We start from the raw sequence: 18,838 nt of genomic DNA on the forward strand, positions 1-18,838 counted from the left end.
TATAAGTTATTTATTTAATTACAAAGAAGAGCAAGTGAGCATTTCATCTCTAAGAAGATTGGCAGTCTAAAATCAAGATTCAATGTTACTACACAAGTTGTAATTTTAAATGAGTTTGAGTGAACTTACCTTGACATCAACCAACTGCTCGACAATAGTCAAAGCAAACAAGAAGCTAGTTCCTGGGCTGCGACTGGTGATGACATTATCATCGACAACGACACGATCTTCAGAATAAGTGTAGACTAATAGAGATCCAATGTTACTCGTACATGCATCAGAACATTAGAGGAGCTGAACACTTACCATTGTCTAATTGCCCCTTGACAGCAGGATATGAAGTAACAGTATGCTTGCTAGGAATACCAGCTGCTTTTGCTACTAGAGTTCCAGCACAAACAAATGCAACAATCTTCTTGCTGTTGTAGAAATCCATGATCAACTTTTTGGCACCTTCATGAGCACTCAATGTCTTTGCGCTGCCATTGCCACCAGGAATAATCACTGCATCATAGTCATCCTATCGTCAAATTTTAGGGTTCGGATGTTTTTGATAACAACCTTTCAACAACTTACAGCCTTAAGGGATTCACTGAACTTGACATCAGGAGTAATCTTTACGCCACGGCTGCAAACAGCAGCATCGCTAGCAAGCTCAACGCCAACGACTGTTACCTCTACCTTAGCACGACGCAATACATCGACTGGACTCATCCATTTAGCCATCGTCATATCATGAAAAGCATTTAAGGATGACCTACCTGAGATTGTGAATTCCATCTCCTCTGCACCCTCACATAGGAATACGATAGCTTTCTTTTGAGCGCTCATTGCTGAATAATTTAGTTTCTAATAGCAAACTTGAAGAAGAGAAACAAGCAAACAAAAAGACGAGTTGCGGTTTTATAGTAGTACTTCAAAATGTAAAACTCGTACCACGTCATGAGTGCGGGCAACATCTACTATGCAATCTGCCTTTGAAAGCGTAAACGCAATTATACCTCTTCAGTCAAGACTTGAGAATTCATATTTCTGACAGAATACTCCCATCCTTAGAGAGAAGCGAAAAAAAAAGAGCATGTATTGTTGAATGGGCTGATGTACTGTGGTCACACCTCAACCAGAGAGGAGATAGATGATTATGGACCCGGGTACTACGCAATGTCTTGCTCATTAGCACGAAGATTCACCTGTAATTTTCTGCGGAGCAAATCAAACATCTCCATAGGTTTTTAGGATTGTATATACCTAACTAGCCCTTGCTGAATCTCAGTGATAGCCTTGCTTTATTCGTTAACTCTATTATTGATGAGAGTGGCGTTGATTGACCGAGAATCTTTGATAATAATATAAGATTATGATGACCATTACATTGCTATAGAGTGGTTCTTCTAGACAAACTTATCTATTTTATTGCTCCATACCATATACAGTACTACTATTGGCTTACAGATAACTCAATTGAAAGCACAGAAGCCGTAATACTTGAGACACTGCATCGTATCCAATCTTGAGTAGTAAAGTGTCAATTTTGCATCTCACATTTGGAGAGGTGTAAATTACAACATTTAAATCTACCAAATATGTATATGTATATCAAGATCAAGAAACGTTTGTTAGTTTGAGGTATGGAATTACCTCGACGCAGAATCTTCTTTCTATTAGCTTCATCAACATTGCTTATATCCATGATTTAGAGAAACATCATTTTGTCAGCAAGCAGCAGCCAAAACGGGCTTGAGTTCCGCTGGACTCTTTCGCTCGAATAGGAATTTCTGACTTATTCAATATATTTTGCAGGATTCGACTATAGACATTATACTTTTTTTCTGAGCTCCCTTAAGCTGTCTTGGAGTACATTTCAAGGCGCATTCAATGATGCTAATGACGATGTATGTTTTGAATGTACTTATGACGACTTCTGAAACACCGTTTCTGAGGCTTTCGTATGCAAAATCTGGCCACATTAACTTGTTGGTTTTAAGTTATCAATAGATACCTGACATGTTGAAGAATTTTGTTGTCAAGGCTAGACAACTGTAGCTTGCTTTATTTAAGAATAATAGCGTTTCCAATTTAAAATATGTATATTCCCCCGCTTAAAAATAGCATCTCCAATGTTGATTATCTCATGAAGTATGCATTTCCAATATAATATTCCCACTTAAAAGTTGCTCCAATATCATTATTCTACAACATATTTAAGTTTGATGAGATTCTGATTTTTTCTACCTATGAGGACCTGGATGTACAAGATGTTTTTTGATTTTGAGGTTTTCAACTTTTGGACGATTGAACATTGATTTTTGAAAAATTGATGTTAGAGCCTTGAAACTAGCATGTTCCAATACCAATTTTTTGCCCTTTAAACGATGATGCAATTGAAATTTTTGTAGAAAGTTTGGTTGTTGAGAAAAGAGTAATTTTTAGAAAAAAGATAATTTTAAATAGATGCTGCTAGTGAAAGTTTTTAAATTACTATATGAATGTGGAATGAATGTGTATTAAAAGTTGTAGAGAGTACTTTGATTGCGTAGGGCGTGCCTAAAGTGGGGCTATTCAGGGTAATATGGATGAGTAATGTGGGAAAATATTCCAAATGACCTATTTTCAAAGGGCCATACCGTTAGATCTTACTAAGCGAACGAGAGCTTTAAGCTTAGTAGTTTCTGTTTATTTTTCAATTTTCTATACGATAGTATGGTTTTTATAGAGAAACGATAAAAGTTTCATAAATCCTCTGCTTGTAGCTCATAAAATATATCATTTTGAGCAAATTTATGAAGAAAACGTACAACATCTGATACTTCAAGCCTTTAGATTAAAGTAGATATAGCGCAGAGCTACCGTATGGTATTTGCCCTGTGCAAATCCAATGAATATTTGTCGAGATATCACCAAAAAGGGTATCATGCAAAATTATCGATTTTTGTTCAAAATCTGCGTGTAAAAGCAAGCAAAAAATCTGGGAACGATTTTTTGTTCAGGACTAGATTGTCAATATTTCATGATAGAGTTATGCCAAAGCTTCAAGCAATAGCGCATTTTGTGGAATTTGAGGCTTTATAAGACTAAAATTCACGGAAAAAAAAGAATAAAAAACAATGAAGTCAACTTGATACAGGTATGTTTATTATCAAACTGACAGGTGTAAAGTAAACTAAAGTCTCTCTACTGGCCAGGTAGATGATCCTTCTTAAATACTGTAACAATGGATAAAAGCTCTATTAATTAGATTGACAAATAAGTCAACTCAGATCAACTAATGTCTAATCATGCTAAAAGACAGCTACAGCAAGCTAATCATGATTTAGCTTAGCCTGGATGAATAATTAGACTCTCATCCAAAGTACCCTGATCTATTCTTTCTATAAGGATAATTAATATCGATCTAGTAGCATGTATCCGATAGGTACAGTCTTTTTAGTCTATATCAATAGTACATATCTGAGTGTATATTGCTGAGCATACATCTTTGGCATGTCTATAGCATATCGTATGCATGTCTATAGCATGTCTCATATATAGTACAAGTCTGTAGTACATAAAGTATCTGTAGCTAGTATCACGGATATAAGCATGTGTCTCATAGCGTGGATCATAAAGTGCACATCTGAAGCAACAAGCTCATATTGCATTAATCTTGGTGCCTATCCAGATATGGTAAACATCCGTAGTCAATGTCGGAATACAAGTATAAGTCTATAGTGCCATCCATGTCCGTGGTGCCATCTATAGCCTATATCTTATATAGTATGAATCTTATAGTACTAGCGTATCTGAAGTCCATATCTTCTTATAGTATAAATCGATATCGTACATCTAATCCAGTGTACATACAGTTTATATCTAAATCTGGTAACTGGATGAACTGTCGGAATGCAGATCATAGTGGATGTATTCCACAAGCATCACAATCGTCATTGTGATCAACAAAAAGACACCTAGGCCAGCCAGCGGCAATACCGCCACCACCAAAATTGATTCAAACTCAGTTTATTTTTTCTGTTCAAGATTGACTTCCTTAATTTGTTTTGAGATATTCAACTATATAAATTGCAATAATCATACAATGCTTCCTAATACACTCTTGCAGTACTTTTTAAGTCGCTTCCAATGACGCCAAGTAAAATACTTGTTCTGACTCAACTTAATGAGCAATCACAGAAAACCCGAAATAAGGTTTTTGGCCAAAATGTCGAAATTTTGCATACAAAGACCGCATAAAGTGGTTTCTGAAGTAGCTTTGAGTGGAGAGAAACACTTTGAATTAGTATATGCCATAGTAAAAGTCATCATTTTTAAGGTAAAAAATGCGATTGTTTGATTTTCAATGAAAATCATGATGTACCCCTCATGGTTTTTGATCGATTTTTGGCCATGTTTTTTTTTGACCCAAAAAGTTGAGCAAGGGTGTCAGGAAGTTACTACTATTCATGTACAATTGCCTGGTATTATTCCGGAGGCTCAGAAAAGTCTACATGTCAAGATATGAAGACTTCAAAAGTGTCCGATTTGGCTGTATTTTTGCTTTATGGCTTTTATTTACACAGCATGAATCACATCTTTCTTAGCTGCAACTTACTGGAAGGGCAGTTCTGTAGGTTGCGCAATTTTTAATTCGAAGAGGAGGCATATTGATTTTGGTAAAGCTAATTCATGCAAATTTTGTTGATGCGAAATGTTGCTGGTAAACTTATAAAAGCGGAAATATATACTCGAATTTACTGCTTGAACTCTACGGTTTTACACCTTTGCTCGGCTGCGGTAAAGCCTATTAAGACTAATACTACCAAATGTTGAATTTAATGCAATCTCGCTACGCTCAATGACGATGGCGACATCCTGCAGGCTCTTACTGGAGACATAATAAATCAGGTATAATAAAATTTTGGCATAATATGAAGTTGATATTAAACAACCAACTATTAGTGAAAGAAAGGTTATATCAGAGTCTGGAGAAAGCAATAAAGATACATCTTAATACAAAAAAAAAAGAGACTGGAGGAGGAGGAAAGGAGGTATCACCCTCAGCGCCCTGTTTACTTACACTGATATCAAACGAAGCCTATTAATGAGACGCTGTGAAAAAAAATTCAAGGTTTATGCAGCATTTGTAAACCACAATCTCCATTTTTTTCAGATAATAGCATTGCCATATCATTCACTGCTGCTGATGCTCTGAATAATATGGCGACGTAAAGCTGGTCCTAAGTAAATTCAGGACTTGCGTAACATCGACTGCAACTTTTTTGAGATGCTGTCATTGCAAAAGACACCATCATGAGGAAAAGCTCCCCAAAAGAAGTATTCAGGCCAAGCAATTATTCTTTTAATTCCATGATCCCATTTAGTCAGCATCGAAATCAACATTATTGTCATCAAAAGAAAGGCATTTGTGGTAGGTTAGCCAGCGGCAATTCCGCCTCCAAAAATGATTCAGGCTCAGTTTATTCTTTCTGTTCAAGATTAGGCAAATTTTGTATTTTCCAGATAGCTCCTCTATCTACCAAGGGCTTCAAATCCCTTCCTCCCTCACCTCCCTCGAAGACTCCACCAAAAATTCTGGCACCTTTCAAATGGCAAATGCTTTGATCCTTACGCCTTCCCTTGAATGCAAGAAACACATGGTACCGCGTGCTTCATAACAAGATCGCTACTAGAGAACTGCTACAGAGTCGCCTCAAAACTCCTCCTGACCCCATCTGCTCTATATGCAATTCATCCATGGAGACTACAGAGCAATTTTCTTTGCTTGTCCTGCCAAACGCTCCTTTTGGTCCGCCGCCTTCAACATGTATATGCCACCCTCCGTCGCACAGAATACCTATTCCAATTTCAGAAAAATCCTGCTTTTAGAACACCACCCATCTCGACAACATCATCCAGTATACCCAGACCTTTCAGTCCACCAGGTCTTTTTTGCTTGTATGCTGCAGACTGTATGGTATTACCACTATCAGCACCACTTTAACAACACCCCCTTTCTACCTTCTATTCTCCTTTATCTTCAAATATCTCTCACAACCTTACATTCCCAGGAAAACCTAGATCAGCGTCTCTAAATCGACACCATGTATATTCACATATCCAGTCTTTTTCCCCTCTCCCTTAATTTAGGTGACGTTTAAAGGACTATAAATAAAGCATTTATATGCCCTAAAAGAAAAAATTATATTTTTCGATTTGCTTAATCTATTTTGCGATGTTCGCCTATATAGATTGTGATAATCATACAATGTTCCCTAATACACTCTTGCAGTACTTTTCAAGATGCTGCCAATGACACCAAGTAAAACACTTGTTTTGACTCAACTTAATGAGCAATTACAGAAAACCCGAAATAAGGTTTTTGGCCAAAATGTCAAAATTAAGCATATAAAGACCTCATTAAAGTGATTTCAGAAGTTGCTTTGGATTCAAAGAAACATTTTGATTTAGTACTTACCATAGTAAAAGTCTTCATTTTCGAGGTGAAAAACGCCTTTGTTTAAATTTCAATGAAAACCATGAGGGGTACCTCATGGGTATCCACCGTAATGTCATCTATCGCTTCCTCACACACACCATCCCTACCAAACGCCTGCTACATTACGTTGAGATAGCTGAATTACCTCTCTGCCCGATCTGTGGTAACGAAGAAAATGCTGTACACTTGCTTTTCCTCTGTTCCAGTAAGGTATCCATCTGGAAAGCTATCATCTTTGAATTCTTGTGGCCAACCGTTTTGATTGGTAATATTATCCAAGCCTGTTCCTCTCTTGAGTTTGAAAACATCAAGTATGTCTCCAAATCGTACACGACTGCTGACATGGTCGTACTGGTAACACTTGACAACATTTGGCGAGCTCAAGTTCGTATGATCTTTCACTCGACTCCATTTACATGGATCGATGTGGTCCAGCAGATCAAGGACGAGCTCCTTCAACTACATTCCCAAACTGAAATTTACAAACAATTGCAATTCTCTAATCACAACTGTCATCTATCGTTTTATCCTAAATATAATTGAACATCATACCAATTGCGCCCGCCTCTTGGTAATGCCTTAGGGACCTACTTACACGGAGCAATCAATAAAAACAATTTTTTTTTGAAAAAAAAGTACCTCATGGTTTTTTATCGATTTTCGGCTATGTTGTTTGGGTCCTCAAAAAGTTGAGAAAAAGTGACAGGAAGTTACTAATACTCAAGTACAGTTGTTTGGTGTCATTCTGACAGCTCAGAAAAGCCTACATGTCAAGATATAAAGGCTTGAAAGCTGTCAAATTTGGTTATGTTTTGCTTTATGGCTTTTTTTACACGGCATGAATCACATCTTTGATAGCTGAAGTCTTCTGGAAGGGCAGTTCTGCAGCCTGTGCAACTTCTAAATATAATAGTGTTTAGAATAACGAAATATAGAGTATATACAATTAGAACTGAATATATTTATTATGTTATTCCAAGATTGAATAGGGATCAAAACTAGTGTAGATATCAAAGGTATTTATAGTTATTATTTGACAGTGCCGCAGCAATAGGACCTTGACCTTGAATGCGGTATAATTGTATAAGCCTTGAACCAGTTAACGAGGATGTGCTGCATCAGAACTCATGAACCACCAGTCAAGGATAAACAACAAAGACGATCCAGGATAGAATGTTCTTCCTAATAGCTTTGACGGAAGAACATTTGTCGGAATTGAAACCCACTTCCAGGGACGAAAGGTCATAGGCTACCACTCTCCAGGAACCAGGATATAGATTAGCCATTTGATGGCACCACTCATGTTCCTTCGTGCTGCTTGAATAAAGACCTCTCGCTTCTACTATGCATCTCAGCTCATTCTCAGATCCTCTTATGTAATATACAACGCCTAATACATTTGCCTCTCAGAGATGATCTATATCCTAAACAAATATGAGGCGTATTATTGATTTTGATAAAGCTAATTCATGCAAATTTTGATGCGCTTTGTTTTTGGTAAGCTTGATAATAATGGAAATAAGAAACCGAATTGGCTGCTTGAATAGTATGGTTTTGCACCTTCGCTTCGCTGCGATCTGGCCTTCATACAGATCAATGCTATCAAGTGTTGAATTAGATGCCTAGCTGTCGTAGGTTTTTTATTGTTGCTTAGCTATGGTAAACCTTCCAACCCCCCCTCCCCATTGTCACCGTTGTCCAGCTCTCAATTCTTTAGAATTATATTTGAAAAAATGAGATTGGCTTGTCTACTTTTTAAGTACATAGTTTTCCAGTATCCATAGTGACAATGATTAAAAATTTAGGAACATGATCTTGGCCTGGTTCACTGTAGGAGGACGTAAAAATTGTAATATCTTGTAAACTTGCTGATTGAATATTTCTTGCATGGGATGATTTTGCTCATCTAAAGGTGTATCCTTGGATGTGGGGTCAAGTAAATTGACGGGATCAGGCGGGCTGAGATTTGTGATAGGTACAGGTATTCGACTCTTGGGAATTCTAGAGCTTTTGGGATAAAATCATTGTGAGCTAATAATGCCACTATCTTACTGGCTGGGTAATGGATGTTAATAATAGAACCTGAATTGAATTTAGCTTTGCAAAGTTTTGAGCAATTTTCCTAGAATGGTTTTCGAAGGCAGATGTACTGAAATTCTTGGTTTTCTGAGACTGGTGTAAACAATCGCAAGTCGCCTTTGCAAATGGCCGTCATCTGGGTACCTGGTGCGGGTGCATTCGGTGATAGGATGGAGTTGGCATATTCGGACTGCAAAGATGGGAATTCCTAATCTTGTATGCTTGTTATTGGATTGGAGCTTGTGGGCTAATAGGCGTTGTGTAACATTTCATGCTGATTTGATTCCGGACGTTCCAGGCGTTTGATAACATCAGTAACTTGGTCTTGTGATATTTGTTGATTAATATTAGTGGAATTGAGCTTGTCTTTCATGTTTTGTACACGTGAGTCGACAGTGGATGAGAAAAACGATATTCTGTTTCAGCCTCTCAAATTGAGGGACTAGAAAGTCTTGGAGGCCTTCCAGTATATCAGACAAAGATGGACAGGTAGTTTTAGGGCAAGAACGAAGGAAGGTAATGGGAGTTGCTGCAACTGCGTTGCAACCTTCTTGTTATATTTCGTCTTTTCTGATGGAGCCGTAAAATATCGCTTCTTGAGCAGAGAAAAGGTAGGAAAAGGATCGACGTTGTGATGTTAGGGTGGAGAGTCTACAAACTTGTTGAACGAGTAATCAAGAAAACTATCGATGTAGATTATGTTGCTGGTGTATGCGCTGATGTGGGTGTCACATGTTGTTAATATCTAGTAGTTGGCGTACATTCAAACAGGAAAATAGATTAAAGATGTTGACGATAATGTAGTGTACAAATGCTGCATGAAACTTGAGCTCTTTTTCACATCGTCCTAATAATAGCTTTCGTTATATATCATTGTATAAGCAAAGATGGGTTTCGAGGAAAATCCCCTCTCCCAACTCTGATATAACTTTTTTATATTATTGATTGAATGGTTATGATCTTCGGCGAAAGCCCACAGGGCGACGCCATCATCGAGAGTAGCGAGATCGTTCGGCTACTAGAGAGGTTTGATTAGTACCTATATAATAATCTCTACTACTCAAAATAACAAATGTTCATTTGAAGAGAAGGCTGGCAGGCAAGTTGCAATGAAAGACTCACGCATGCTACTTTGGATTTGATAGGTTAAACAAATGCTCATCATATGCTGCTGCTGAGCAATATATTCCAAGTTGAAGATGGTGATACACTAAAATAACAGAATGCAGAGGCTGATATAAACAGCGTGGTTTTGGCTTAGTTCTAGCTCGTCGCTCATTAGTTTAGTAGTCGTTATTTCGTGGGAAGTATTCAGCACTATATATAACCTTATGCATGCCAAGTACCTATTATCGTCAAGTATTTGGCAATGCCAAGAATCACACAATCATGAGTTATGCTTTTTAACCACGATTAGTAATAATAATAATGATTACAAATCATTACGTATGTCCGCGTAGTCCTGATTACAAATCATTACCCACGTCCTCGTAATAATCACTCATGTCTCGGCGCTTATGTCCGCACCTTTTGTCAAGTATAAATATCATGCCCCTTTCCACTTCATCCGTTTCCAATTGTAAATTATCTTCTATATCCTTTCTTACCTTAAAACAATTATTCTTCAATAACAAACCATCTCAATCAAGTCAAGTATCAAGTTCCAAGTTTCAAGTCCAAGTTCCAAGTCCAAGTTCCTGACAAGAATACAAGTATAATATGGTCAGTATACAGTGTGCAGCTACCTTGCGATGTGTCAACTAACTGGTGATTCAAGGATCTTTTCTGCCTGGTGTCTGGTTGGTCTGTGGCTTTTCATCCAAGCGAAAAGCCTTCTTTTGTATGCTTTCAAGTCAGAAAACATACCAAGCTTACACTATTTCGCTTGTATTTGAAATGGTAGACTGTGCTTATGCTTAATGTTCGACTGTCTTTAAACTTACTCGAGAAGCCTAACGGCACCAATGTATTCAAAAGTCTGGTATATCAGGTAGTTTATTCATGGTAGTCTATGGCAACCCTATCCTCGGTCTATTTTTCCTTGCTTGGTAGATTTTGAGACGCGGCCACTGTCACGCTACCCCCTTTTTTTTCTCTCTCACGTTTCCTCTTTTTTTTTTTTTTTTCCAACATATACACACCCTTTACAGTCAATTTTATTTTTTATATTTTTTTTTTCTTTTAGCAATGACGATCTTTAACTTTCCAAGTCTCTTCTTACTGAAACCAGCGGTGGTAGACCTAGTCAAAACTAGCAAAGGTGAATGGTGCTGGTAACGATAGTCTATTATGAAGGTAATAGTGCTAGCGGTGCATCCTAGTCGGTACCGTTCGAGTTCTAGGGCGAGTAGCTTTGTAGCTATTAGCATCTCCACTTGAGCTTCAATCTCATCAAGCAAGGTTCACCAACTGATTTGTGCGTCTTTGTCATCTTTTTGACTTTGCATGTTCATTTCAGATTTCCTTTTGGGTTCAACTAGTATCTCCCTTCTCGTGGGTGAACACCGTCAGTAATGTATTAGTATTTTCTACTACATGAAGCTAAATGATACTGCCAGAATAGTTCTTTTTTGTTATTTAATAAATTCAACTTGTATTATTTACCAGCTCCTCTTATTAATGTCTATTTGCGTTGTCTAAAATTTAATTAAAAATAATGAAAAGGTGATTCATGTTGAGGTGAGCTCCTGTTTCCATCATGTTATTTATTGAGCGATACAAAATACTGGAAGGTGTTGCAGAAGTATAGTTAATTGAGAAGATACACAAACCCAAAGAAAGAACCCTACGTATTATACTTTGATTGTTTTCTGGAAAGACAATTGGTACCGCCGTAACATTGAGCAGCTGTTTCTTTAAAAGCTTCTAATGTAAAATATCAATGACATACTGCCCGTTGTAAGCATATAAATTTAAATCAAAAAACGGATGGTCAGAAAACTAGGGCTAGATATTTTAGCTACTGCTGGATTGCGAGTGCGTAAAATCAAACTGCTGCAAGATGTATCAGAAAAGATGACAATAAAGACCCCCTCATTATTGAAAACTAAACTATGAGCATCACCGATGGACCTCTTAGTCAATCGTTTTTTTCATGAGCTTGACGGATATAAGAAGAGACATAGGAATTCCATATGCTGCTAGAAGATAAAAATCTTCCATACTTGACTCATTGGGAACTAATATCACATCATCACCTAGGTATGATGCCCATCTATTCTTGAACTTCACCGTCTCGCAGTAGTAGGCAGATGATGATTTCGTTTGATCTGTTCTATTCTCCTTGAATAAGCAAATAGAACTAAGCATTACAATTTTTGCTTCAATAGATTCGCTATGTCTTTTAATAAAGCAATGCGGATACCAACAGACGACATGTATAGACAGTAATCATACTGAATATGTCCGTTTTAATTGAATTGGTAATTAGTGTGTTGCTGTCAGTGCACGATAGATTTCGACCAACAGAACTCAGGAGGATACTATGATCCAACGCTCCAACTTTACCGACGAAACAACAATCGTATTTTTTTCCTAGGATGATGATTGATCCCATGCTGAATGGGGTATATGTACATTCAATGACAAAAGTAAAGTGAGCATTAGAGCAATTCAGATTGAACACCAATGCACTGATGCTTGGTTACTCCCATCTTATAAAATGATTGAGAATGCATTTTTTACATCTATGCATTCATACATCCAAAAAGTGGCATTTCTTGCGTACATTTAGAAAGGTCACCATGGAACTTGTTTTCATCACTAAAACCCCCTATCATACTCGCCTTTAACAGCTTATTTTACTCTTTTATAGGGCTTTACTTCTATTGCAATGTGATTCGCTGATGCGCGTAAAACAGCCAGCATTCTTCCATCGCCCCATCATTCAGGAATTTGAGATATACAGTAACACTTGGATGAATTTGAGGCCCAAGCTCTGGCGTCAGAAATTGTTGTAAGCCATTGGAATAGCACCAAATAGTTGCTCTCAACCATGAGTCATTTTTTAACAGCTTTACTCAATTTTTGGGAGCCGAAATTTCATCACCTAGAATTGGCCCCAAACTATGGGGGGCATACCTCATGAAAATCCTTGAAAATTCTTGTCTGGACACGGAAAGCAAACTCAATGATGTTGAGGCCTTTTATCAGGATTTGTACATGGAGAAGCCGATTGACATGAATTGCCTGAACGCCATGTTGGGACATATCAATCGCACTTTATCATCCGAAAATACTGCACAGATTATGGAGTCAATAGATTATGATGATATCTTGGATGACGCCCGTCCAACACCCAAAGAGAGTAGCCCAGATCTAGAAGGCATTGGCTATGAGATACGTTACCTCCTTGTGTCCCATCCAAGCTGTCGGGACATTATCCACCAGGTATTCAATGAAGCTATCCATTTGGCAAAGTTCCCAACACCTTGGCAGGTCTCGTGTACCGTCATTCTACACAAGAAAGGTGCCAAGAGTGACCTCGCCAACTATCGGCCCATCGCACGTATTGCAGCTGACTGCAACGTTTTTACCCGAATAATGAACTCTCGAGCTGTCCAAGTTGCTAACAAGATTATCACCCCCTACCAATGTGGTTTCCTGCCAGGTCGTTATAGTGATGACCATGGCATGTCCCTAAGCGCTTCTAGATAATGCTTATTCTGCCAGCTGGCGGAATCCCTCTAACTTTGCAGCCTATGCCGTCATCATGCTTGATAACGACAAGGCTTTTGAAAGCGTTCATCCCAAGTATCTCCCACAAGTGTTGCTGAAATTTGGTTTCCCTGAAGCGTTTGTCACGTATCACGAACCTCTTCGTTGATAGTGATGAACTCGTAATAATAGTCGATGATAATAATCAGTTGTCAGCTGTAACTAAAACGAAAGCAAAGAGCTTTTTTATTACAGGGCATCTAATTAGCTTAGATATATTAGATCCTTGGTAAATGACTACTACGTTGAGATTGTATATAAATAGCAGGCCACTGGGGCCTTATGGATTGTTGGTATAGCTTGTTGAGAGGCCGCCTAAGTCGATATGTTTCATGTAGTGTAGGTAGAACTCGATATCTTGACATCAGGGAGATTGAATGTATTGTAGTTCCTGAGGCACTCGTGTACTCACAGTTGACTGGACTTGTAAACATACTGTAGGGGGAAAAACTGTCCCGTTCGTTTAAAATTTTGTCTTTTTGCACAAGTTTTTGGTCATTTCTTTGTATACAAAGTCGAAATATATATCCTTTGAATGAGAGAAAGTAGTGCTATCTATACATAACTATAACTTTTTTAAAAACTAAAATCCAATGATTTTATTGGTTAAAAATAAATATAGAAAAATGTACATTTTATTATAAAATCTTTAATAGTGAGTTGAACCACCTTTGCTCTTGATGACAGCCTTGATTCGGGCAGGCATACTATCAATATATTTCTGGCACTCTTTTTCTGTTATTTTGTACCACTGAATGTTAATACGCCGCACTAATTCTTCTTTTGTAGAGGGCCTACTGGGATACTTATTAAGACGAAGCTTTAGGAGATGCCAGACATGTTCAATGGGATTAAGATTGGGACTTTGGGGTGGCCAATCCATAATTTTGTCTAGGTTAAACCCATTGTCGGTGAACCATTGTTTAGTAATGCCCGATGTATGCGGTGTTGCTATGTCTTGTTGAATTCGCACATCAGATGGTGTCTTCCCAAAGTGCTCAAGAGTGTCGTTCAATGATGTCTTCGAAATATCGACAAACAAGCCCGAGTTTATTGCGTCTTCAATAATGGTAGTACCATAACCAGGCCCCTCCGCTGTTATGCAACTCCAGAACATGACCCCACCGTCATTTCTCTGCACCTGAGACTTGACTTGATACGACTGCATGATTCAGCCACCATTCGTCCAGTAAAAAGAATTACCATCTGAGCCCCAAAGGTTTATTCTTGTTTCATCCGAAGACACCCAACGACGCCAATCAGCAGTAGTAAGATGCCTATGCTTTTTAGCCCACGCCAATCGAAGCCGCTTGTTTACCTTGCTAACAAAATTTATCTTTGCTTTTATTCGAGATTTAAGACCATTTCTTTTCAATGACTTGCGGATGCCACCAATTGACATATCTTGACCCATCAATCTTAAACTTTCTTGCGCTGCTCCGGGACTATCTAAAGTACCTGATCGAAGTTCTCTTGACATTAGGGACATAGTTTTAGTACCAAGTTTTTTCGGTCTTCCGCCAAGAGGTCTAGCTGGGTCAGGGCAATATAGTTTTCTGAGCCTTGTAAGAGTAGAGTTACCCACTCCTGGATACAAATATCTTATCTTTGAGAACGACAGACCACGTTGGAGCAAAGATTGGAGAGTGTTGCGCAAATCTTGTGTTAAACGAGCAGGCATAATGAAAGTTTTGAAAAAAAATAAGAAAGCAAAGAAATAAAGAAAAAAATATGAAGAAATTAGCTTTTTTTTAATACTTTTAGAATGCTCCTCAGGTATTAAATATTCTGAGCATACCGCGGGTAGTTTTTTTTAGATCTCTCCGATACGTTTATCGGAAGTAAAGATATCAACCATTTTATATTCTCTAGAATTATCCAACTAACATTTTTGCCACGTCTCACTTTAGCTGGTTATACTGGGATTAAAATATAGTCCAGCCATAAGGTTTTTATGTTGCTGTAATCCCTATAAGCTGTTCTATTGAACGCAGTATGGGGTAGCTTTGTTTTCTGAGTTTTGGCAATATACTGGGTAAAAGTCAAGATTATTTGAACGAACGGGGCAGTTTTCCCGCCTACAGTAATTATACTAAGTTCTGAATGCCAAATTAGCAATTTATCTCGTACAACGCTTATCACATCTGGTGAACCTCAGTATTTAGATAGCTGAGATGCACTTCAAATATCATAGCTTGTCCATGTTGTTGCACAACACAGACATATCTACCCATAAAGAATACCTTAATCTTTATAGACAGTTGTAGCCCTTCTGGCACAGCATCGATAATTCTTTCAAATTCAAGACCCCCATTTAATCAGCATCACAATCGTCATTGTGATCAACAAAAAGACACCTAGGTCAGCCAGCGGCAATACCGCCACCACCAAAATTGATTCAAACTCAGTTTATTTTTTCTGTTCAAGATTGACTTCCTTAATTTGTTTTGAGATATTCAACTATATAAATTGTAATAATCATACGATGCTTCCTAATATACTCTTGCAGTACTTTTCAAGGCGCTTCCAATGACACCAAGTAAAATACTTGTTCTGACTCAACTTAATGAGCAATTACAGCAAACACGAAATAAGGTTTTTGGCCAAAATGTCGAAATTTTGCATACAAAGACCTCATAAAGTGGTTTCTGAAGTAGCTTTGTATGGAGAGAAACACTTTGAATTAATATCATAACATAATAAATGTTCAGTCCTTAGACACTTTACAACCCTAATATGGAACCTGAGTTTCAAGGCATCTATCAGGCCTGGCTCATATGTGGATAATGATTTTACAATCATTCAGCAAAATCAACTGTTGTTATTTTAACATTTTTCCTTTGGTCAATGCTGCCAACCTTTTCCTTGAACGACGGCTCGGAGCTTCAGAGATTGAAGTACTTACTGCAGACATTTTACGCAACCCTTGCATCGTCAATGTCCAGACTAACATTATTAAATATAGAATGCAAAAGAATATCACTATGAACGATATAGAAGGCAATAAAGTATTATTATAAACAATAGTGCTATGACCTGCCACCTATTTTCCATACGCTTCAAGGGCATTTAGTACTGTATTGCCTTATGAAAAGGGCATTGAGTTCTCCAGCTGGCCGCACAAGCCAGAATTAATTAAAACCCAGACTTACAGTCTGTTCCAGATTGGACAAATCTTGATAATTTCGAACTCGATTGAACTATTTTTGCAGATTCGACTAAGTGAAATATGATGATTATCCCATGCTTCCTTAAGCTTTCCTGTAGTACTTTTCAAGGCGCTTCCAATGGTACCAAGTTATATATATGTTTTGAATAAACGTATTGAATGATTTGTAAAAATATGAAAAGAGGTTTCTGGCCAAAAAGTCGAAATTTTACATATCAAAGTCCCACAAAGATGATTTCAGAGGTTGTTTTGGATCGATAGAAACATTTTGATTCAGGATATACCATAGTAAAAGTGTTCATTATAAAGGTGTAAAACGCGATCGTTTGATTTTCGATGAAAACCATGAGGGGTATCTCATGCTTTTTGGTCGATTTTTGACCATGTTTTTTTGATCCCCAAAAAGTTGAGCAAAGGTGTCAGAAAGTAACTACCTGATGAGAGCAATTGTTTGGTGTTATTCTGATAATCTAAAACGGCCTTAAACGCAAGAAAATGCAGCTCAAATGCACTCATATTTTGCTGTATTAGGGACACTAAGGACTAAAAAGTGGGAATACCAGTATGCTGCTTGCCCGTATATGAAGTAACTACGTGTATATGGATGTAGAATATCACATAAGAATCAGATCCACAGATAATATGAAGGGTTACTATGTGTAAGTGGAGGGTCAAAATGAAAGTAGCAGAATTTTGATAAAATACGCAAGAGCAATCAGTAGCACAAGCTGCCGCTGCGCAGGTTGGTTCTCTACCTTCGCTACGCTTCGGTGAGAACCATCCGAAGCATAAACACTCATACGATTAGTGATTATATATCAATCAACAATCAGGGTTCCTCTTCTAACATTTTAGCTATATTAATTTTGGGATATTAGCCAAAGGCCCGCGGCAGCGCGAGCCGTTTGAACGTAGGTTGGTTTCCACCGAAGCGAAGCGTAGGTCAGGAAACCACCCGAAGTGCTGAAAAGCTCGTATGCCATAGTAAAAGTCTTCATTTTTAAGGTAAAAAATGCGATTGTTTGATTTTCGATGAAAGTCATGATGTACCCCTCATGGTTGTTGATCGATTTTTGGCCATGTTTTTTTTTGACCCAAAAAGTTGAGCAAGGGTGTCAGGAAGTTACTACTATTCATGTACAATTGCCTGGTGTTATTCCCGAGGCTTAAAAAAGTCTACATGTCAAGATATGAAGACTTCAAAAGTGTCCAATTTGGCTGTATTTTTGCTTTATGGCTTTTATTTACACAGCATGAATCACATCTTTCTTAGCTGCAACTTACTGGAAGGGCAGTTCTGTAGGTTGCGCAATTTTTAATTCGAAGAGGAGGCATATTGATTTTGGTAAAGCTAATTCATGCAAATTTTGATGCGAAATGTTGCTGGTAAACTTATAAAAGCGGAAATATATACTCGAATTTACTGCTTGAACTCTACGGTTTTACACCTTTGCTCGGCTGCGGTAAAGCCTATTATGTCTAATATTACCAAATGTTGAATTTAATGCAATCTCGCTACGCTCAATGACGATGGCGACATCCTGCAGGCTCTTACTGGAGACATAATAAATCAGATATAATAAAATTTTGGCATAATATGAAGTTGATATTAAACAACCAACTATTAGTAAAAGAAAGGTTATATCAGAGTCTGGAGAAAGTAATAACGATACATCTTAATACAAAAAAAAAGAGCCTGGAGGAGGAGGAAAGGAAGTATCACCCTCAGCGCCCTGTTTACTTACACTGATACCAACCGAAGCCTATTATTGAGACGCTGTGAAAAAAAATTCAAGGTTTATGCAGCATTTGTAAACCACAATCTCCATTTTTTCAGATGATAGCGTTACCATATCATTCACTGCTGTTGATGCTCTGAATAATATGGCGACGTAAAGCTGGTCCTAAGTAAATTCAGGACTTGCGTAACATCTACTGCAACTTTTTTGAGATACTGTCATTGCAAAAGACACCGTCATAAGAAAAAGCTCTCCAAAAGAAGTATTTAGGCCAAGCAATTATTCTTTTAATTCCATGATCCCATTTAGTCAGCATCGCAATCAACATTATTGCCACCAAAAGATAGGCATTTGTGGTAGGTTAGCCAGCGGCAATTCCGCCTCCAAAAATGATTCAAGCTCAATTTATTCTTTCTGTTCAAGATTAGGCAAATTTTGTATTTTTCCAGATAGCTCCTCTATCTACCAAGGGCTTCAAAGCCCTTCCTCCCTCACCTCCCTCGAAGACTCCACCAAAAATTCTGGCACCTTTCAAATGGCAAATGCTTTGATCCTTACGCCTTCCCTTGAATGCAAGAAACACATGGTACCGCGTGCTTCATAACAAGATCGCTACTAGAGAACTGCTACAGAGTCGCCTCAAAACTCCTCCTGACCCCATCTGCT

At 37.9% G+C, this 18,838-nt stretch overlaps 4 protein-coding genes across 4 annotated transcripts; 2 read left to right on the forward strand and 2 right to left on the reverse strand.

Annotated features, from left to right (window-relative positions):
* Nucleotides 1-18: 18 nt before the first annotated feature.
* Nucleotides 19-831, reverse strand: ATC70_002862 (uncharacterized protein; the record flags this gene model as incomplete). The annotated part of the gene is made up of 5 exons (XM_064822232.1): nt 19-66; nt 130-245; nt 307-520; nt 577-704; nt 762-831. The coding sequence occupies 5 exons, from the start codon at nt 829-831 to the stop codon at nt 19-21; spliced, it is 576 nt and encodes a 191-aa protein (XP_064681918.1).
* A 5,692-nt stretch (nt 832-6,523) lies between these two features.
* On the forward strand, nt 6,524-7,012 carry ATC70_002863 (uncharacterized protein; the record flags this gene model as incomplete). The annotated part of the gene is made up of 1 exon (XM_064822233.1): nt 6,524-7,012. One exon carries the CDS (start codon nt 6,524-6,526, stop codon nt 7,010-7,012), a length of 489 nt encoding a protein of 162 aa, XP_064681919.1.
* A 5,619-nt stretch (nt 7,013-12,631) lies between these two features.
* On the forward strand, nt 12,632-13,373 carry ATC70_002864 (uncharacterized protein; the record flags this gene model as incomplete). Its single annotated transcript, XM_064822234.1, has 2 exons — nt 12,632-13,157; nt 13,201-13,373. 2 exons carry the CDS (start codon nt 12,632-12,634, stop codon nt 13,371-13,373), a joined length of 699 nt encoding a protein of 232 aa, XP_064681920.1.
* A 540-nt stretch (nt 13,374-13,913) lies between these two features.
* ATC70_002865 (uncharacterized protein) lies at nt 13,914-14,945 on the reverse strand (the record flags this gene model as incomplete). Its single annotated transcript, XM_064822235.1, has 2 exons — nt 13,914-14,416; nt 14,468-14,945. 2 exons carry the CDS (start codon nt 14,943-14,945, stop codon nt 13,914-13,916), a joined length of 981 nt encoding a protein of 326 aa, XP_064681921.1.
* Between the last annotated feature and the right edge of the window lie 3,893 nt (nt 14,946-18,838).

This window comes from Mucor velutinosus, assembly GCF_035048745.1.
Source record: "Mucor velutinosus strain NIH1002 chromosome Unknown tig00000093, whole genome shotgun sequence".
Taxonomy (NCBI): Eukaryota; Fungi; Mucoromycota; class Mucoromycetes; order Mucorales; family Mucoraceae; genus Mucor; species Mucor velutinosus.